The following is a 22,607-nucleotide window of genomic DNA, read 5'->3' on the forward strand; positions in this document are numbered from 1 at the left end:
GGGACATTAAATTTTCCTGACGTAACCAAGTATTGGAAACAACTGAGTTGACTCATCAGAGGTAATTATTCATTGATCAGACAGGAATTTTACCTGAAACCAGAAATTATTTCCACTCATTCCACTCATTCCAGTCTTTGGCACAACCAAGTTTGACACCATGAGGTTCGACAGTAACAAAATAGATTAAAACATTACAGCTGGTATGATTAAAAAAAAGATTCATATCACATCAAAGAATAAAGTATGTTTGATCTGAGTCATATCACTAGACTACACACATGATTGATATAAAAAGAGTAAATTTTACTGTCCTCCTTACCAAAGTTCTGGTTGTGGTATAAAGAAAATAGAAAATGTGTAAAAAAAAGAAAATAGAGAATGATTTGGTGGTAATACATTAAGGTTGGACAATAATTTACAAAATAAATGCAACTAGAGGCTCACCTTGGTCTATGTGCATATTAACAATGGACACAGATAAATTCATGACAAAATGGTGTTTTGGTGACGGTAATGTGTTTGTAGATCTTTCTTTACTGAACATTCTTGTTGCTACAATTATCTCTATCTATAATGAACTTGGCCCAGTAATTACAGTGGAAAATATTTCCTAAAAATTTACAAAAATTAACAAAAATTTATGAAAATTGTTAACAATTGACTATAAAGGGCAATAACTCCTTAAGGGTTCAACTGATAATTTTGGTCATGTTGACTTATTTGTAGATCTTACTTTGCTGAACATTATTGCTGTTTACAGTTTATCTCTTTCTATAATAATATTCAAGATAATAACCCTTTGGGCCAGGTGAGCTAAAAAGGAGAAAAATTGCTTAAAAATAAAGAATTGTTGAAGACTTATTCTTATTTCAAAAGAATATTGGTTTTGAGGTTCATTATGACCAATGGGATAAAAGAATTACATTTCACTAATGATGACACCTGTTGTTGCAATTAACTATCTTGGGGTTATAAACTGGTCACAAATATATTGCCAGGTCAAATTGTATAGGTATAAAATAGGCAATTTTTTTTCTCTTTTAGGTACTTTTCTCCTCATTTTGAAAATGGTGAAATTAATAAGCACAGCTACTGATATTTGTGTATGAATACTGTAGAGAGACGGCTATTGAAATAACAATTCATCAAAGTATACCATATTTATTGGACGGAATACAGTAAAATGGAATGTTACTTTACAACAATACAAACATAAAAAATAAATAAATGATCAGTTTAACAGATCAAATGTTATATCACAGAACTAAACGGTCATCTTCTAAAACAGCTGGAGGTGCTTCCCCATAACTAGATATTCCTTGGGCAGTCATTCCAGCATTACGCTCCATACACTGTCGTTTACATTCCATTAGTCGTTCTAAGTCTTTCCACATTTTCATCTGTGTCATACTTGGACCATGACTTTCACGAACAGTTTTCTGCTGTTCTCTCAGGCCTTTACCAAGATTTTCTTGCTCCTGAACTTTTCTCTGATATAACTCTCTATAAAAAACAAATATTTCCAATATTTAGAACATTGGTTATACTGATCTCTATTCAACATAACTTGTGATTCCAAGACAATAAACTGTTTTGCTTTATGTCATTTATCAACAATCTACTTCCAAAAGACAAAGCATAATTATAAAGTTTACCTTGTTCATATATATAACAACCTTTTATACCTAAATAATCATTTTAAGAAAATATTAGAGTAACAACATTTTGGAAAGTTTACAAAAATAATAATTCAAAATTGTTATAAATATAATTTAGTTGAAAAACAAACATCAAAAAGTATTTACTTTCATTAACTTTCTAACCCTCCCCATGAGAGGCCTTAATATAATGGCCTCTTCTCTAAATCTCCTTCTTTGGTCCCAATGGCTCTTTTAAATATTTTGATAAGATAATTGATGTCCCCTTAAATTGAGGCTTTGAATTCTAGACCTTATGTTCATCAGATCAGGTTTGAACCAAAATTTGAGAAAAAACATTTTTTTTTTAATTTGTGTGCGTGTACTTGGGGGAGAGGGGCCTTTAAAATCGGTCCAACATAGAACTGAGATCAGAAACTTGTAACAGTTTTAATTTCTAAACATGATTATATTCTAAATATGATTTGGGAAGTCCAAGTGAAGTCAAAAATAGAAAATAAAATCTGTGGAGTCTTGATTTTTTGGTGCAAATGGCCTTTCTTAGCTAGACTGCCATTCCCAACCCATTTTTCCGTCAGACTTTAATATTATTGTGGTACATGAGTTCATTTAGTTCCACTCTCTATGCAGGCTACAGTTAGATGTAAGCTATCAGCATTCCTGGGTAATATAGGTTAAGAAATAGGACGAACATTGTCCTTTTTTTAATTTTACAAATTAGATTTTCTCAAACAATTTAAGATAATAAATACATCTTTACAGGGGCATTTATTGAGGTTACTGGTTCTACTACTTTCCCTGTTTTTTTCTTTACCTGAAAGTTTTCTTCCTTGTATAAGGATCAGATGAAGTATAAGCTTTCATTTCCTCAGCTACTTTCTGTTGTTGCATTTCTATCATTCTGATCATACAATTCAGGTAATGGTAACGAGATTCTTCCTGCTTACATTCCTCATGATAACCTCTGACCTCCTGTAAACAAATAAAGAAACATGCATTTAAGATATTGATGCTGTCATGTCTTCATTCTTATGCTGATCAAATAACTTGAACTGACCACTAAGCTGGACAAATTCCCCTGCATCCTTGATAGAAGGGGAATTCTGCAAGTGACCCAGAATCAAAGAAGTGGATAATATAAATTTGGACTTTTTTCTTGAGTTTTATTTTATGTTGTATCAAATGCATGTACATCTTACAAACATGATTAGTTCCATATCAGGATTTAACAGCATACTTAGTTTTGAATATATATATAACTCGTCTAAACATCAACCCAACAATGTTAGATCTGTAAATTTGCTTTCGCAAATTTTTGGTTCTTCCCTCGCCGGGATTCGAACCCATGCTACTGTGATATCGTGACACCAAATCGCCTGCACTGCAGCCGTCCCGCTAGACCACACGACCACCTGGGCTCTCAAAAAAAGAGCTTTCGCTGGCCGTGTGTTACCTTTCCTCGTCAGTTTTAATCTAGCGGCGTAATACAGTACATGATATATAAGGCATGAAGATGTTATTGTTACAGATCAGCTATATATATACAACTCGTCTAAACATCAACCCAACAATGTTAGATCTGTAAATTTGCTTTCGCAAATTTTTGGTTCTTCCCTCGCCGGGATTCGAACCCAAGCTACTGCGATATCGTGACACCAAATCGCCTGCACTGCAGCCGTCTCGCTAGACCACACGACCACCTGGGCTCTCAAAAAAAGAGCTTTCGCTGGCCGTGTGTTACATATATATATATAAAGAACCATCTTTGAGGATTAGGGATGACAAGATAGCATCAGGACAAGCCAACTTTCAAAGTTCATATGGTCATTTTATCGTTGGAAACTCAATGGACTGGAAAAACCTAACCATATACACATCTGCAAATCAGGATCCAACTGTGAACCAACTTCATTGAAGATATAATTAACCTTGGAGGAGTTCAAGTGAAAAGGGACTGGACAGGGCATAATTTTTTTCCTAGGAGAAGATGTCTCGACTAAATCATCCTATCCACAAGCACAAATTTTCATTCTCAAATTTAGAATCTAACAATTCACCAAATTGTGCATAGATACAATAAACCTTCTAGGATGAGTAACAATGACATAGTCTATTCTGAAAAAGGTAAAACAAGTGTAGGTAAAGGGGGCATAACTTTATTTAAACAAAACAATAAAATGTCCATCACATAGTGATATTTGATTATCATGATCATTTTTTTACAAAATTTCAAATGAATCAAACAAAGGACAAGAAGTTGGTCTGGACAGAAATACTTGAACATTTTAACTTACAGTTAATATTGAATTTGTCAGATGAATATTTTATCAGATGTTGGTAACAGATTACAGCTGAACTTGAGCTTTGGACCAAATCATTTAATCATGATCGTTATTTAATAACCAAGTTATATGTTCACAACAAATTACCTGTTCTAGTTTTGCCATATTACTTTCTAGTCCTGCATTAGCAGTTTCATAAGAATGTTTCTTCTCTTCAAAAATTGCTGTTAATTCCTAGAAGACAAAAAAATCACATGTTAAAATTCATCACTTCTTCATTCTCCTTTTGTAAATGCTTAATGCTGAACCAAGACATTGTATTTATATCAAAATCCTTAATTGTCAGGGAAAATTTCATTTGGTTCAGAGCTTTGACTTATATTTAGAAATTCTCAAATTAATTGAACTAAAATCCATGAGACTTTAAACTTAGACTAGTTACTGACTATTCATTTCATAACTTATTATTGTTTGAATTTGTGGTTGGAATTTTTTTTCAACTTAGAGGTAATTTAATATTGCAATTTCTCCCTACTTGTTTTAAAATACATGAAAATTGGTATCTGATGAATATCTAAAGAATATCCATCAATCCACAGTATCAAATCAACAATCAACATCCAACAACAACAGCAATTATCAATAATGGTTTTTTTTATAATATATAAATTATGTTTCCATTTCTACAGTTTCACATTTACTGGTAAAATGTGATCTTGTACTATAACATTCCAAATCAACTATCATGTGTACAAAAACTATCAAAAGATTGTCTTAAATAGTAAATTCATTCATTAAAAATCAAAACCTACTGTATTCCTCTGTCTTAGTGGTCTTAGTTCCTTTATAATTGGTGCCAAAGCTCCCTTTTTCTCTGCTATTTTTCTGTTCATCCTGGTAACCATATCTGACATATCCTCCAATGTTTTGCCCTTTCTATCATCATATTCACTCTTCACTGAGGACACTTTCTCTAAATCTTCCTGGGTCTGTCTGTAGCCTGCTACACCTTTTTTGTTTTCAAGGGCAGACTACAATAAGTTAACAAGAGTTGAATGAAGCACAGTATTATACTACACATATAAATGATTTAAGGATCATTTTCATTTGAAATAATGTAAAAATATTTATATCACCCATACTTGAAACATTCAAAATGATCTGTACAAACAAATGTTCAAAGACTAAATATATATACATTTATAAAAGTTATAAGTAACAAACAATTTTTATTGAAATAAAAAGACTATACCAACATACAAATTTATGTATGTATTCCATAATGAAATAATTTATAGCATACCAATTGCATGTTCATATTTTCATCCCTCTGTCTTAAGATTTCCTCTGTTCTTGATAGCACACCAACTTCAGCTCGTATTTCTGCTATTTCTTGTCTCTTCTTCTTGTAAATAGTACTTTTACTCCTCAACTTATTAACATACCTCTTGAACTGAAATCAATATACTTTGATTAAACAGTACATAAATAAAGTCCATTTCCTTTTTAAAAAAAACAACAGTACATAAGAGTAAAATACAATTTTCATCCAATCTGATTTGGTATGTTATATATATTGTAGATGGTATTCAAGTCAAATATATTGAATAATACAAAATTGCACATATAACTTTATTAAACCTGCATCAATTCCATGTGCTCTTATATTCCATTAAACCATATAAAATTAGACCTTGACATAAAACATGATAAATAAACAAGGATGTGTCCATAGTACAAATGCCCTAATCGCACTATCATTTTCTATGTTCAGTGGACCGTGAAATTGGGGTAAAAAATTTAATTTGGCATTAAAATTAGAAAGATCATTTCATAGGAAACATGTGTACTAAGTTTCAAGTTAATTGCACTTCAACTTCATCAAAAACTACTTTGACCAAAAACTGTAACCTGAAACAGTACAGACAGACGAACGAACAAACAAAAGGAAGAACAGACGCACAGACCAGAAAACATAATGTCCCTCTACTATCGTAGGTGGGGCATAAAAATAAGGATAAGCCTCTAGATGTATATTTACATCTTCCCTTTTGAGTATCTCTCATCCCCCAATATATATTTATACTTACATCTTCCCCTTTCAGAACCTCTCCGCCACCAGCTTCCTTTACCATGTCTCTTTTCTGTTCAATTTCCTGCTGAATATGATTATACTCATCTCTCAGTCCCCTGTAAGTCTCCACTGCAGCTTCTTTCTTGTGAGCAATGATAGAAGCCTACAAAAATAAGAAAGATACTCAATATCTGAAATAAAATCTGTGATATGAGAATAAATTGCAATAGCCAACTCTTGGTAAATACCCAAAACATGGTTCCCATCTCCTATATCTTTAAACTTCAAGATAAAAAAAAGTATTCTTTATACTTGTTTTCCTTCTGCAAGAAAGAAATCTTATGACAATTCAAATTAAGAAAAGTTCTTACACTGACAAGGCAAAATACGACTATTTGCTTATTGATTGTCCAAAGAATATAGTAGCACCATTTGTGTAACAATTCATCACCAATGGAAAACATTTATTATGAAAATGTGACAATATCTTTTATTAGCGGCATAATATATACACATATGAATACAAAGAAACCTATATCAATTGAAATGTTTTGGACAAAACTTAGGGGCAAATTAGAACTTCTAAAATAATTTTGAAGCAGACAGTGTTTTTTAAAGCCTACTATTATGGTGTGGTCATTGTTGGAAGGTTGTATAGTGACAAATAGTTGTTAATTTCTGTGCCATCTGGTCTCTCATTGAGATTTGTCTTATTTGCAATCTCACCATATCTTCTAATTTTTATCATTTGACTTGATTCCCACTTTTAAGCTAGGAATTATATATACGGTTACCAAATCCCAATTTGCCTTAGTTTTCTGGATATGAAAGGCAAACAAGTGAAACTGCGAGCTACTGCTCACTGATGATACCCCCGCCGCAAGTGGATAATATTAATAGTGTAAAAATATGTAAGTGTTCGGTAAACAGGAAGTTGTCGAGTGATGAATCTGAAAACGCATCACACGGTATAGCTGACTTATAAAAATCCTGATACCAAATTTCAGAAATCCTTGTATTGTAGTTCCTGATAAAAATGTGACGAAAATTTTTAACTTGGTTATCATGTGTAAAATCATACAAGTGTTCGGTAAACAGGAAGTAGTCGAGTGATGAATCTGAAAACGCATCACACGGTATAGCTGACTTATATAAATCCTGATACCAAATTTCAGAAATCCTTGTATTGTAGTTCCTGAGAAAAATGTGACGAAAATTTTCAACTTGGCTATCATGTGTAAAATCATACAAGTGTTCGGTAAACAGGAAGTTGTCAAGTGATGAATCTGAAAACGCATCACACGGTATAGCTGACTTATAAAAATCCTGAAACCAAATTTCAGAAATCCTTGTATTGTAGTTCCTGAGAAAAATGTGACGAAAATTTTCAACTTGGCTATCATGTGTAAAATCAGACAAGTGTTCGGTAAACAGGAAGTTGTCAAGTGATGAATCTGAAAACGCATCACACAGTATGGCTGACATATATAAATGTTGATACCAAATTACAGAAAGGGTGGATGTGTAGTTCCTGAGAAAAATGTGACGAAAGTTTCATGGGACGGACTGACTGACAGAGGTAAAACAGTATACCCCCCCTTTTTTAAAGCGGGGGTATCTATAATACTAAAATTACGAGGTCCAATTTGTCAGCCGTCATCACGTAAAAGCGACGAATCACAGAATTCAACTTTATATATAACTAATATAGTACAAAGGTGTAGATTAAAAATTACACCACTCCAGGCCCTTTTGTTTTCCACGTAATTAATTTTGCCAATAATTAAGAAGTTCCGGGTCGAGTCCGCTACCGATACCAATAGTATATTCACCTGTTACCTATTACCTTATCTGTACGTTCCGCATCTGACAGGCGCACCACCAAACATTGTATTCAGGATTGATATGCTATATACACGGGTCATTACCACAGGGTTGACACTACTAAATTATCAAATTTTTACCTATTGTAGTATTTTAATCAGTAAGACTTTCTAAGATAACAATACGAATACTAAAAATCTGGACTAAAAATAAGGCGTATAGGTACAGTTTTCAATTTGTTAGTGGGTATGACGTAAAACAGCAAAGCAAAGAATTCAACTTTATTTATAACTTATATAGGACAATGCTGTTGATTAAAAAATTCCAGGACCTTTTGTTTTCCAAATAATTAATATTATTGTTTCAGTTCGACGGGTTCAAACAGAAAGACTTGAAAGCAGAGAAAAACTGTATCTTATAATCGGCATGACTTTATCAGATGACAATACTAATACTAAAATAAGGCTTGCGCATAGTTATATACTTTAGTTCAGTCACGGACCCGTGATATCACGGGTGTGTTCTAGTAATTAATAAATTTCTCAATTGATAATATAAGTACATACCTGTTGTCTAAAGAGATTAGATTTATCATCTGGGTCACGACTCGCTAACATTCTCTTCTCCATTAGCTGATTTATCTCAGAATTTAACTCAGATATCTGTAATAGTATATGGTATAATAACAAGGTTAACAAAAGGATAGGGGGAGTGAACTTATTATATCAGGTTTTAATTTATGTCTGTTTTAATGTTGGGATAATGCATAATTAAAATGTGTAGTTTTCCCTACATGAAATCATTATAAATGTAGTTGTGATGTGCAAAATACATAGATTTTGGTGGTACTTGAATAATTTAATTTGGGATGTACATGTAACACGTCTTCTGATTGGCTGACACCATTTTGTTTATCATATCATAGACACAAATTTGTGATGTGACAATGACGTCATCAATGTTTTTTTATGATTAACGCCGGTTTAAAATGGAATTTAGAATTAAATTATAAGAAATAACTGTAATATTTTGTCGGTCTATTCGAAATAACATAAAAAATGTGGTGCACACTGTTAAATAACCAGTTACGCGTGTTATTCAGTGTGCACCACATTTTTTATATTATTTCTTCATAGACAGAAAAAATATTAGTCATTCCTTAAATGTTCTCAATATTTCCAATTCACAAACATGTGTCAAAATAATGTAATTCAAAAGCATGGAAATGAAAAATGAAAATTGAAAATTTTACTTGAAGCATATAAAAAAAAGTTCCTTTCATCTGTATCAGTTTACTTGGTTTGATCTAATTTTATTTTTTACCATTCATACAATTTCCTGGCAGTTAGCTCAAAGGGTAAAGGGAATTATACATGCAACCACATGAAAACGAAATTCATATCATATGTAAATCATTAATGAAATACCAGGTAGATAAGTTTTTTACATCAAAAACAATTATGCTGTCAGTTCTTGCATATATCTTAATTGAAAAATCATAAAATAAATATATTTTGACTGCTCAAATATGTATTGAAAAAAAAATTGTTAGTACCACTAATTCCAGTGATAATACCTGTGAATTAAGCTGATCCAAGTCTGACTGTCCCATTGCTGGTTCAGCAACAACACGTTGTAAATCTTGTAAAGTCTTACGACGTCCAGTTATATCTTTTGGTAACCTTTCAGTTACAATGTATTTATTGGTCCTTGTTTCTTCTTCAAGTCTTTGTAAAAGTGCTACAATAGATTAATTTTGAGTTATTCTTTATAAATTAGTGTAGCTTGTTGACAAGAGATAAATTAGCATAAATTACATCATTTCTTTATTTTCTTTACTGCGATGTAATAGCATTAACAATCTGACATTGGAAACATATTTGAAAATATTAAATTCATCTATGGAAGTTATTGGTCCACTTAACTTTGGTATTTATTCAATATATTTCTAAACTACAAATTAAGACTTTTAAATAAACTATTTATTTAAAAAATATGTATAGTTTCTTTCCTATTGTTACATAAATACTAACTTAAAACTTTGAGGTTTACAGGGCATTTCAAAATTCAAAGAAAAAGCATATAATATTGTAGTCAACAGGGTAAAGTGGTTGAATTAGTTTATGAAATATGGAACATGCCTAGGACAATCTACCAAATGGTTATAGTAGGAAATTATCTATCACAAATATAATCAACATTTGGTTTTTTAAAATTTATCAAACTGGATAGCACCAGTTGTACGTGAATATTTTATATTTTGTTTATTAAGGATTTTATCTATTAGGGTGTAATACTAAATTGCACATACTGTCTGGATTAGCCCCAACACTTGTTTGTCTCTGATCATGAAGTTGTTGTTGAAGTCTTCTGATTTTCTGTTCTTCGTGTTGAATCTGTAATTACATCAGTAGAGATTTTCTTTATCATGTTTATACTCTTATATTAGAACTAGGATAAACTTTTTGCATTACATTTCAAAAATACTTAATCTTGTTTATCATTCAATCCTTGATCCAAGAATTAGAAATTAGAAAATTTTTTAACCAGTGACTAAAAATGCATTTGACATTTTAAACAGTTTTGATGCAACTTCATCGTCAACATCTTGACAATACTCAGAGGAGTTAAATTATCTTTCATTTCACATTTGAAATAATAGGTTTCTATATACTTCACTGCCAAATTCATGATAATCCATTGCACCCAATGTAATATACATGTAATGATATTGAGTAGAATTCTCAGTGAAATATAATTTTGTACCTATAATATGCAAGGACTACTTATATCTTGATCCTTGAATCTTTCCACTATGTAAATTTTAGAAAAAAATGTGATATAAGCATATGATATAACAATCAAAGCGCTGTAAGCGCTGAAGGCAGTTAACCAAAAACCAAGGCAACCGTAATTATGAAAACTGTGGCAATGTTGCCTCAACATTAAACATTCATATATAGTACATTCATGTTTATCTAATGATTTATTTATTAAGGCAAATAATGTATATGTTATCAAGGTTTCAAAAGCAATGCATATATCAATGTATATTTTTTATGGTGAGTCTGCAGTGGTACAAGTTCCCAATGATTGCAGTTGTTCTACTTGGTAGTTAACCTTGCTTTTATTTGACTGCTAGAAGTTCAATTTGACGTAGTATGAACATGTAATAGTATGAATGGACTGGTTTCCCTGGAAAGAAAACTGAGTTTGTATTCTATAGTACAAAAGTTATGAGACACGAATCAGACAAATGTTCACTACAACAGGGATCAAAGATGAGGTCTGACTGACTTGCCCATAGTAAATGTAAATGATTTGTTATTTTGTCCCATACATATGAATATATATAATTTAGGGGTGGAGATCTCAACGGTTTTCAAGTTCTCAAACAGGTAGGGGTAGGCAGAGGATTTAGGGGGCAGGGGGTGCCGGCCCTTCCTGTTTGGGAAAATATTTGGTTGCTTATATAGGGATTCACTGAAGCGTGACTGGAGCAGGCCCCTCTTAGGTCAGTCAGTGGGCCCCACTTATGAAAATTTCTGGATCCGCCACTGTGGGTAGGGTGACCCTAGGGACTTCCCCTACATTTCATTTTATTTGTTATATTGTCCCATACATGAATATATATGGTTTAGGGAGCTACCATTTGATTTTTATGGGGGGGTGGGGGGGGGGGGGGGGGGGGGGGGGGGGGGCTAGGATGAAAAATTTTGTCCTGCTTTTTTTTTAGCTGTAATCTCTGTCCTGCCTTTTTATTTTTCACTCTGTTCGGTCCTGCCTTTTTTTTTTTAGTTTATCCTGACTTTTTTTTACCTGACTTTTTTTTTTTGCAAGTGTCTCATCCTGCCATTTTTTTTTACTCAAAACTCCTGTCCTGCAAATTTTTTTCAAATTTCATCCTAGCCCCCCCCCATAAAAATCAAATGGTAGCTCCCTTAGGGGTGGGGATCTCATTGGTTTCCAAGTTCTCAAACAGGAAGGGTAGGGACTCCCCCTATATTTCATTTAATTACTTATATTGATTGTTTTGGTGTGTGGATCTCGACCGTTTCCAAGTTCTCAAACAGGAGGGTTGGGATGACCACAGGGACTTCCCTTATATTTCATTTGATTTGTTATATTGTCCCATACATGAGTATATATGGTTTAGGGGTAAGGATCTTGACCATTTCCAAGTTCTCAAACAGGAGGGTGAACAGTGACCTCAGGGACTCCCCTATCTTTCATCTGATTTGTTATATTGTCCCATACATGAATATATATGGTTTAGGGATGGGGATCTCAACCATTTTTAAATTCTAAAACAGGAGGGGTGGGGTGACCCCTAGCGACTCTTCCTATATTTCATTTGATTTTTCATATTGTCACAAACATGAATATATATGGTTAAGGGGTGTGGATCTCGACCGTTTCCAAGTTCTCAAACAGGAGCCGGGAGGGGGTTGGGTAACTCCAGAGACTCCCCCTATATTTCATTTTTTATTTATTATATTGTCCTATACTTGAATATATGCAGGGGCGGATTCAGACGGGGGAGGGTTGCGGGCTTGCATCCCCCTTAAATTTGCAAAGCATGGGTTGTTCTCAGCTTAATAAAGAAAATTCCGATAATTTACCTCAATTTTTTTTTAGCCTCGCTCTGCGCGGCGAAAATTTAAGTTTGCGCCCCTCCTAACCTAAAATCCTGGATCTGCCCCTCATATGGTTTAGGGGTGGGGAGCTCGACCGTTTCCAAGTTATCAAACAGGAGGGGGTAGAGTGGCCCAAAGAATGCCACCTATATATCATATGATTTACTTACATTAAGGTATATATAATATAGTTGCATTATTTGTGAAAATAAAGAATGAAACTTTCAGCTACTTTAATTGACCCTTCAAAATTGAGAAAAAACAAATAACCCCTCGAAATTGCAGTAATATGTTTACACTTTAAAAGCATCTCACATGCATTATCATCATTTATCATTTATAAAGAAAATTTAGACTGTGACCATGAACATGTATATTGTTTTATATACTGTTCCCAGCTGTCACGTTATATTGGATTTTTAAATTAAAATTTATCAAAAAGTAATTTTTAGTTTCTGAATAAAATATTTTTCTGCTTTTTCTTTCTTTTACATATATCTTTTGGTTTACAATATTAGTGTTTATATTCATTTACCATGCATAGATGTATTTTTTCACCTGCTTGGATTTATTTTGTAAATGATCGTCAAACCCGGAATTACCCTTATCCGCTTCCGGAATCGGATCCGATTTTGTAAAATTTTGTCTTCACGGCCGCCATTGTTATGTGTTTACAATGTTGTTTTTGTCAATCAGATACGATTTTACTGGAATTTATACAATATTTGTCGGCGATTTTCTGTATAAAGCTAGCGGTTGAACAAAATGAACATCGCCGTCATGAATAATAATGATAAAAATAAGTTTTTAGCTCGTTCAATTGGAGACTTTGGTGAACATGGTGAAAAGGTTTGCAAAGTAATTTCTTATAATTTTCTTTCAAATGTAAGGCGACTACGTCGGGCGTAACTAGTAACCAACTATCCTAGTCGAAATTCCGCTTGCAAAAAAGGAAGGTCTCGGACCACCGCTAATTTGCACACCTGCCTCCAAATTGAAAAGCTACGAAAATTTCTTTTTCTAATTTGAAATTGCCGCCAACAGCATGAACAGTTGAATTATATAATAGACTACTGACGTAGTTGTACTACGTATTGATGACAAACAATATTCCTACGACTTTTGTCATTTGGGAAATCTAAACTGCTTGTCTTAAGAGATTTTCGGCGATTAAATATTTCATACAATTGTTCTTTGACATCTTAGCTAAAAGCACAAGTCATAATGAACTACACAAGGATTTTTAATAAGCACTACTTCCTATGTGTAACTTTAAAACTTTTGGATAAATCGACGATCATTTAAGGTTTTTCTGGTCATTTTTTTTGTAATCCAGAATAAAAAGTGTTCAATTAGTTATATCTAACATTGTAACAAGCTAGATAATAACAATGGCAAGTATTTCAGGATTTATTGGGTAGAACACAAATCTAGGGTGCTCGCATAATGCAGCTTAACTGCATAAAAATGTGTCCCTAAAACAGTGTCCCTAGTACATGATCATTTTCTATGTTCAGTGGACTGTCAAAATGGGGTAAAAACTTTAATTTGGCATTAAAATTAGAAAGGTCATATCATATGGAACATGTGTACCAAGTTTCAATTAGATTGGACTTCAACTTCATCAAAAACTACCTTGACCAAAAACTTTAACCTGAAGCAGGAAAGACAGACGAACGAACAGATGCACAGACCAGACTCTCAATTACATTCAGATAATTACCAATGTGGCTTGTTCTTGTCTTTGTTCAGCAAGTTTCTTTTCTTTGTCTCTCTCAAGTCTTAAATTCCTGGCTACATTCATCATTGTTTGGGAGTTTGGATGAGATTCTACCTACAAATAAAAAAAAACATCAGTTTTCTTTATTAATCAGGTTAAAAGTACTACAAACCTATAAGGATTTGAAATGAGCTGCTAAATAATCAAGTTCACTGAAGCATCATACCAGAAAATTCTACTTGAAGATAAATACTAAAAAAATCTTTAACTTTGTGCAGAGGTATTGATTGATTTGTGATTGCTTTACACCTCATCAGCACAAAATATTCAACATCAAAATGAGACGAGGTAATGGAATGTTTTTATCTTTAACATCAACACAAAGTAAAACATCTTTTAAAATGGATTTAAAATTCTTATAAAGAAATTGCATGTCAGTGGTCAAATTACACAAAAATCACTTCAAGTAACAGGTTTTTCACAATTGCAATAACTTCTATTATGAATTTTCTTATATCAGACTTTATGTGTTGATTTTCTTTACCTTTCTCTTTAATCTTTTTATCCTTATATCTGACATTACGTAATGATTTTCTTTACCTTTCTCTTCAATCTTTCTATCATTATATAAGACTTTATGTAAAGATTTTCTTTACCTTTCTCTTCAATCTTTCTATCCTTATATCTGACATTATGTAAAGATTGTCTTTACCTTTCTCTTCAATCTTTCTATCCTTATATAAGACTTTATGTGAAGATTTTCTTTACCTTTCTGTTCAATCTTTCTATCCTTATATCCGACATTATGTAATGATTTCCTTTACCTTTCTTTTCAATCTTTCTATCCTTTTATTTACTTTATATTTCTATCCTTTTATATACTTTAACTTTCTCTTCAATCTTTCTATCCTTTTATTTACTTTATATTTCTATCCTTTTATATACTTTAACTTTCTCTTCAATCTTTCTATCCTTTTATTTACTTTATATTTCTATCCTTTTATATACTTTAACTTTCTCTTCAATCTTTCTATCCTTTTATTTACTTTACCTTTCTCTTCAATCTTTCTATCCTTTTATTTACTTTACCTTTCTCTTCAATCTTTCTATCCTTTTATTCAATTGTTCTTTCTCATCTTCCATGTTAGATATATCTTTTCTAATTTCACCCGTATTAAACCCAGAACTCCTCAACTTTTCTGCTTGTTTATGTAAATCTTTGAACTGATCCATAAGTTCTTCATACTATAAATAACATCAAAGAAAAATACATGGATAAATACTTTCAGTTTCATACAAATTTTATAAGAAATAAAGTGAACAAGAAATGCTAAATTTGAATTTAGTCAGGATTTCAAGGAGTCTTATTGTAAAATCTTCAAATATTTTATTAGACTCTACTGACCAGTGCTCGATAATTTAACGCTGGTTTTTACTCTTTACCGACATAATCGTGCAAACTAATTCATGACCTTTTGTTTGATCAAAGTTGACCTTATTTGAAATAAAAGGACCTGATTGGTTGTTTAATTCCTATAATGAAGTCACCTTGGGGCATGCTTGATTCACATGCTAAAAATATGCCAAATTTAAATACAACTTCACGGCTTTTACTTGACCAGTTCTCGATAGTCTTATAAAAACCTCAGAATAAAAATAAAATAAGAATTATGATGTCTATTTGATAAAATGAACATTTTACTTATAATTGGCATTTAAATTTTACTGAAATGGTAATACATTCACAGAAACTCAGAGATTCTAAAATTTATCAAAATGTGTATTGTTTGGAAAACTTTTTTTCCCCCGTAAAAATGTTCATAGTTCATTAATCCTCAGACTTTACACAAACATTGCAGTTCCACAACTCATCAGAGAAATATGAAACACCCAAACCCGAATATGCATGAAGGGACAAACACGTTTACCCAAAATATATTGTTTACATAAAAATGGTGATGTTCAAGTGAAAATATAAAGGGGCTCTAGGGGGACAAAACATGATGTTACAAACGCCATGGATTGAACATTACTGTAGGAATCACATCATTTGAATTGTAAATGAATTTATAATCGATCCATGTTATTTTTAACTACTAAATATTTAATTAAAGTGTTTTTCTAAACTCGATTCATTGAGCGATCTTTCCAACTTCGATTCACCACTGTCGATTGCATATTTTAAATAAGTAAATTGTGAGATTAAACACATAGACCTGTGCATCCAGGGACAAGATGTAGGCATTCAGTTGATCAATAATGCATATCAGTAACTAATAGTAGTCATTTGTAAATTTCTATGCATCATTGTCAGTTTCCTTAGTTTCTTCTGCTTTAGAAATAGGAAGATGTGGTATGAGTGCTACCTATTATGACACTGTACTCAGATTTCTTTTAAACCAAGTTGTACTGTGTGTATTGCTATGTGTTTGTTTATTTTACATTGGCTAGAGGTATAAGGGGAGGATTGAGAGCATGTTTAACCTTGCCATTTTTTGCACCTGTCTCAAGTAAGGAACCTCTGGCCTTTTTAAGTCTACTATGTTTTTTTAATTTTAGTTCATTTACATGTTTGGAAGTTAAGTGTGACGTCCCATTTTCTCTGAACTATTTTATGTTTAGGGACCAGATGAAGCCAGACTCCAGGTGCAGAATTTTTTGGCTGTGTTGAAGACCTATTGGTGGCCTTAGGATGATTTCTGCTCTTCAGTTGGGTTATTGTCTCTTTGACACATTCCTTATTTCCATTCTTAATTTTAATTTTAATTATATTACATTAATTTGTAAAATTACCTGAGCATACAAATCTGGGATACCTTCCTCAGCCATGATCTCTGATGGGACATCTATTTTTACCAAAAAACGAGCTAAATAAGCTCTCTTTTGCAATTCTGGTACCCTTTTCAACAGCCATTCTAAAATTGGGTAAATAACTAGCTTATCTCCTTGAACCAATCCAGCTCTAAATGTGGACCTATAAGAAGACAATCTTTGAAAGTTGTTTATTTTTGACACAGGTTGATGAAAACAAGTATCAGCATGTACTAGTATACTAATAAAATGTATTGCTGTTTGCATAAGAGATCATCTCTAATAATTTGCAGACATTTAAGTTGAGGAAAAAAATTTCTGTTATACATTTAAGTTGAGGAAAAAAATGTTCTGTTATACATTTAAATTGAAAATATGTAGGACTTATAATACATTTAAAGAATGTTCTCCTCATTTAAACATTTCACATAGAACCAACAACATTACCATGTTTCAGATACATGAAAATTACAAAAAAATATTTCTTTAAATAATTTACCATACATTATTTTTTTTAAAGCAAAATCTGAATATTTCTGACCCAAAAAGAAAAAGAATTGACATGCACATAAGTATACTGAATTCTTATTTAGGGTTTCAAAACAGATTGCTCCTATAGAAATAAAAGCAGAACTCTATCCACACACAAAGTACATGCAATTAGTTGCACAGAGCAAAGATAATCCAGTAACTTACAATAGTGTTTTCCCATTCGTGTGTTACAATTTATAAACTGTCAGAAAAAGATGTCAATCAAATAGCAAGTTATTTCATTCATATATTTCAAAATAAACTACAAAACAAAATATCAAGTCAGTTAATGCAAAGAAAAATACTTCATAGATGTATTCTACTTACTCAAAAGTGGTCTTTCTGTTATGTCAAAAAATTGTAACAACAAGTGAAGTAATTGAAAAAAAAATTTTCATTTAAAAGTGGTAATCTTAGTAAATAGTAGGATCAAGAGCTTCCTTATCACCTCCATAATATGTTTTTGTAAATTTTTATTTTTTTCTAAAATGTTAAAAACCTTTTGATATTATTTTTATAATGAAACTACTTGGGTTCTTTAAGACAGTAACTTATGAAGTTCTTGTAACTGGGAAAACACTACATGCATTGATTTATTAGTTAGATAAAACAACTAGCAGATTTCTACATCACAGCAAAAATTAACAAAAAATACTTACACATCACTATTATAAAAAAAATAATAATATATTAATTATTTATATTCATATATCAACATCTGTTTCACTTTAAAGCTAAATGCTTAATGGGGGGGCCTTAATCAACTGCTCAAGACATAAAATAAAGTAAATAATGTCTAGTACTAAATGTGATTTCTGCACATACTTTGATTTTAATGCTACATTCCCCTCAATCAATGTGGTTTAATTTCAGCTTTAAAGAATGCAATTAACATTTATGGTTTTATGAATAAAGGAAGGTGTGGGTATATGTCAATGAGACAGTAACCCAACATAAGAAACAATTAAAAGACAATGTAAATAGAAATAAAATATAACTGACTTGTTTTACAAAAATGTCTTTTCTTTGTATTAATACTTTCTCTGAGTGGATCTCTCAGATTCCAAACTTTCATTCTACTTACTCATTCGGAGGCTTGTACTTCAGCACACGAAGAGTAGTGAAAATTCGTATTGCTGTTTGATCTGGACTTTCTTCTCTTATATCTAGCTTTTGCTAAAAAAAAAAAAAATTTGAATTACTGTTAACTTTGGTTAAATCAAAATAAATATTATAAAACTATTTAAGTTTTTATTTGGATGTGTTCATTTATTGCATTGGAAATTATATAAACATGATAAAATAGAGAAGAAGGGTTATAATAGACATGACAACAATACTGCAAACTGATTTTTATATTTGTTGGAAAGAGGAAAACTTTTAAACCAAATATCTCCATGCCTTAGTTTGTGAAAAAGTCAATTTACACAAGGGAAAAACTGTTTTTTTTAACTGTACTACATGCACATTGTATGAAAAATTCATGTAAAGGAGCAGTGGATTTTATATTTATAACGACCCTGCATACCCTCGGGTATCCACTTTATGGACTCTACCGTACTACAGACTCACCAGGCGTTGGTTCACTTTCGTTTGTAATTGATTTATATTTATAAGTTAAGGTTTGTTTTCCATTTATATTCAGTTATTATTTCATTACCTTTGGATCAATGACAGCAATGATATCATTGAGAACTTGTAACAGCTGAAGTGGTTCAAGAGAATCAAACGATATCAAGTTGTAGGTCTTACTGAATGGTTCTTTTTTCAGTTCCTGAGTGATGAACTTCAATTGTTCACTCATGACTGAACAAATAGTTTCCCTGAAATGAAAAAAAAGACAACTTTACACATACTGTTTACAATGTCTATGCATATGTTACTTTATGTATGCCTAGTACTGATATTATTAGGATTTCCATGCTGTTTCTTTTCAACTTTTATGTCTATGTACATTTACATGTTGATTACTTATAAGGTGTTACATTGCATGTTGTTACATTTGTGAAGCCATTTTTAGGTGTGGAAATTTGTTAACAAAAAGTTGATAATTTTCACAAATTAACCTGTAAAACATGCAGTAATTTCAGCAAAAATCAGCTATGCGGAATCAAACTTAAACTTGATCTGTAACCCATTAGTGTAAACTAACATAATAAAAAATCATCTCAAAAATGTGAAGGAATGTAGAATAAAAGCTTGAAAAGTCTGTATAACGACAATCACTTTTCCATTGTGGCATCAGATATAATCTGATACATGTATTGTGATGTCAAAATATTATGGTATTATTTTAGATGTCCATGGCCAGTAATGGTGGTAAAAAAGACAATACACCTTATTGCTATTTGTCTGCCCATAGGCATTATTGGCCATGGACATCACAAAAAATGCTGATTTTTTTTTAAGTCATAATCATAATAGAAAATATTTGACGCCCCAAAAGAAAAGTTATTGTTGTATGACGTCAAAAATTCAAGCGAACAGATTTTTGAGTAAAGCGGGACAGATTTTCAAATAGCAATAAGATGGATTCCTTTTTCTTTGGTATTAGGTCTGTTCGTGCCCAATACACTTTCGCACCCAAGGTTCATTTATTCGTTCGCTCCCAATCTTAAAGCAAATTCTTGTTGAATAATTAGAAAATCATAATTGTTGTTTTAAATTACTTTCATGTAAAATACTGCATAAAGCTTGGTCTGAGTAAATTTTTTTTAATTTTAAATGAAAAACACAAAAGATAATTGTTTTTAACAGTTTGGCTCCTTTGATCTGAAACAATGAAACAAAAAAATTATAGCAATACACAAATCAAAACATGATTAAAATGTATTCAACAAACATAAAAAAAAACGCAGAATCTCACTTTATTTTGAAATAATTAAAAAATGTTATACATGTAGCAATACACTTACCAAAACATGATTAAGATTTATTCAACACAACAACAAAAAATTGTTGACAGAATCTCACTTTATTTAGAAACTGATTAATTTTTTTTTACAATACACTATCCAAAACTTGATTAAGATTTATTCAACACAAAAAAAACGTTGGTTTACTTTACTTTGAGACAATGACAACAAATTAACTAATAGGAATACACTTGCCAAAACTTGATAACAAAGTCACTAAACACAAAACCAATAAAAAATTTGGGCAGGAATGTGTAGGGTGCGAAAGTGAATGGGCCCAAACAGACCCAGATTCTTTGGCTTTTCTCTTAAGCCTCAGTCACACCTTAACAGATAACTTTTTTTCAAATCGTTCATGTCTGTTCTTATTCGTTAGACGTCCGTCCATATCAGTTGCATTTCCGTTTAGCGTACGTTTTATCCGTCAACTCCGTTCTGTCTGGTGGAAAATTTTGAGTATGTTCACAACTTTGAATGGACGTACAACGGATACTGAACGGATCCGAAACGGATAAATGCCAATTGAAAATGCTGCGTCAGAAATGCCAAATAGATTTCTTAAGGTTCATGAATTCTTATTATTCATAATAGATCTTAGAGGGCAATAAGAGTAAAAGCACGTCTTCACATTCAAGCAGCTCTTATTCAGGCCAAACACTTTTTTGAAGAAAAAACCAAAACCAGTTACACAGTTGTTGAAGGCCATACGGTGACCTATAGTTGTTAAAGTCTGTGTCATTTTGGTCTCTTGTGGATAGTTGTCTCATTGGCAATCATACCACATCTTCTTTTTTATATACACAGATCAATTTTGAATATTTATATGGGGACGAAGTCCCCAATAACAGTAGAAAATTCAATAAAAAAAAAATCGGGAAAATTTCCCGAATTTTTCATTGTACTAATGAACTCAAAATCGTTCAATTTTTTTTATGTCATGTTTTGAAATCCCGGACCTGCGCAGAAATGTACAATGTACTTCCTTTTTCCGGTCTCGTTTGTATGAAACTTTGAGTAAAATATATATTTATCAGTCTAGTATAAAATAGGAAGGAATGCGCAATACCAATTTCATTTTTAATAATTCCTTGATATGAAAAAACGTTACCTGATGATAGCGTTTCTTTGTTTACATTGCATATGACGTCATAACTTAAATAACGTCACAACTAAAATCCCTAACAAAAGAACCAAAATCGGAAACGTTACGGTATTTCCGTTTCTTTTTCTTAACAAATATATAAATGTAAGTTACAAAAAAATAATTCATACAGACTTCGTCCCCATTTACAGGTAATGCCTGCCTCATATTATGATTTACATGTTTTATTATTGTCGCTTTTAATTTTTCTGTATATCTTGTTCATCCGTTTTATCCGGTACGCTTCCCTAAGGTGTCATTTTTATGTGGTACTCGTCCGTTGGATGTACATTTGACATCCGTTCTGTCCGGTACATTTCCGTTTCTCGTACATTGAATATCTGTGTGTGTCCATAATGCATTCGATACGTCCGTTTTATTTTGTCAGTACATCAACAGACTCCCAACGGATAATAATTTTTTCAACTGAAAACTTTCATTTTCATCTGTTTGGTTCCGTTCCTGCTATCCCATAAGGTGTGACCGAGGCTTAACAGAAGCTGATCAATGTATATATGATCTGATCATCAACACAGATTTTGATTCAATAATCTGAAATAATTGAAATTCTTTGGAAAATAGTGCAACCGTTTGGGGAATAGTTATAAAACCAAAGTTTATTGTATCAATAAATCCACTCATGAATCAACAAGAGCATTATTGCCTGTAAATTGGTATATTCAGAAGACAGAACGCTTGTTTCATATAAGAATACCTAAAACAAATTTCAAACTTAGCAGAATTATCTTTACTTTATGCCTTTACGTTACGTCTATCACATTTTCTTTTCCCATAAAGATGAAACTTTCAAAAAACCATACCTATCTTCTAATCTGTTCTCCAAAATAAATTTCTCTATGGAATTTACCACAACTTCCGGTTACCTTTTTAATAATCTCTAACTATTTTTTATAAATTACATATTACTTTGTCTCCAAATATTCTTAGTTAATTAACATGAGAGTCTAATTATTATTATAAATATGACCACCAAAATAGAGTTGATAGTAT

The 22,607-nt window shown here is 31.9% G+C and overlaps 1 protein-coding gene across 3 annotated transcripts; it reads right to left on the reverse strand.

Moving 5' to 3' along the window:
- Window positions 1–1,151: 1,151 nt before the first annotated feature.
- Window positions 1,152–22,495, reverse strand: LOC139517681 (intraflagellar transport protein 81 homolog). 3 transcript variants are annotated; one of them, XM_071308973.1, is made up of 15 exons: window positions 22,418–22,495; window positions 19,201–19,363; window positions 18,625–18,716; window positions 16,992–18,205; window positions 15,288–15,443; window positions 14,202–14,312; window positions 10,153–10,237; window positions 9,418–9,581; window positions 8,408–8,503; window positions 6,034–6,180; window positions 5,247–5,396; window positions 4,756–4,974; window positions 4,091–4,177; window positions 2,476–2,633; window positions 1,152–1,506 (listed from the first exon to the last, which is right to left on the reverse strand). In XM_071308973.1, the coding sequence occupies exons 4-15, from the start codon at window positions 17,274–17,276 to the stop codon at window positions 1,260–1,262; spliced, it is 1,905 nt and encodes a 634-aa protein (XP_071165074.1). In that variant the 5' UTR covers window positions 17,277–18,205; window positions 18,625–18,716; window positions 19,201–19,363; window positions 22,418–22,495; the 3' UTR covers window positions 1,152–1,259. The 3 variants fall into 3 exon arrangements, with proteins under 3 accessions (XP_071165074.1, XP_071165071.1, XP_071165072.1); XM_071308970.1 differs by having other exon boundaries at window positions 16,992–17,172; window positions 22,418–22,487; XM_071308971.1 differs by having other exon boundaries at window positions 16,992–17,172; window positions 22,349–22,447.
- Between the last annotated feature and the right edge of the window lie 112 nt (window positions 22,496–22,607).

This window comes from Mytilus edulis, chromosome 3 (genome assembly GCF_963676685.1).
Source record: "Mytilus edulis chromosome 3, xbMytEdul2.2, whole genome shotgun sequence".
NCBI lineage: Eukaryota > Metazoa > Mollusca > Bivalvia > Mytilida > Mytilidae > Mytilus > Mytilus edulis.

Bases quoted from the DNA above. Each gene is read 5' to 3' on its own strand.
- LOC139517681 (XM_071308970.1), bottom strand. From the start codon at position 19,344: ATGAGTGAACAATTGAAGTTCATCACTCAGGAACTGAAAAAAGAACCA. The intron at 8,504-9,417 runs GTATTATCACTG...ATACTATTACAG, and splicing joins TGGATCAGCTTAATTCACAG to ATATCTGAGTTAAATTCTGA. The intron at 6,181-8,407 runs GTATGTACTTAT...TTATTTTTGTAG, and splicing joins CTAATCTCTTTAGACAACAG to GCTTCTATCATTGCTCACAA.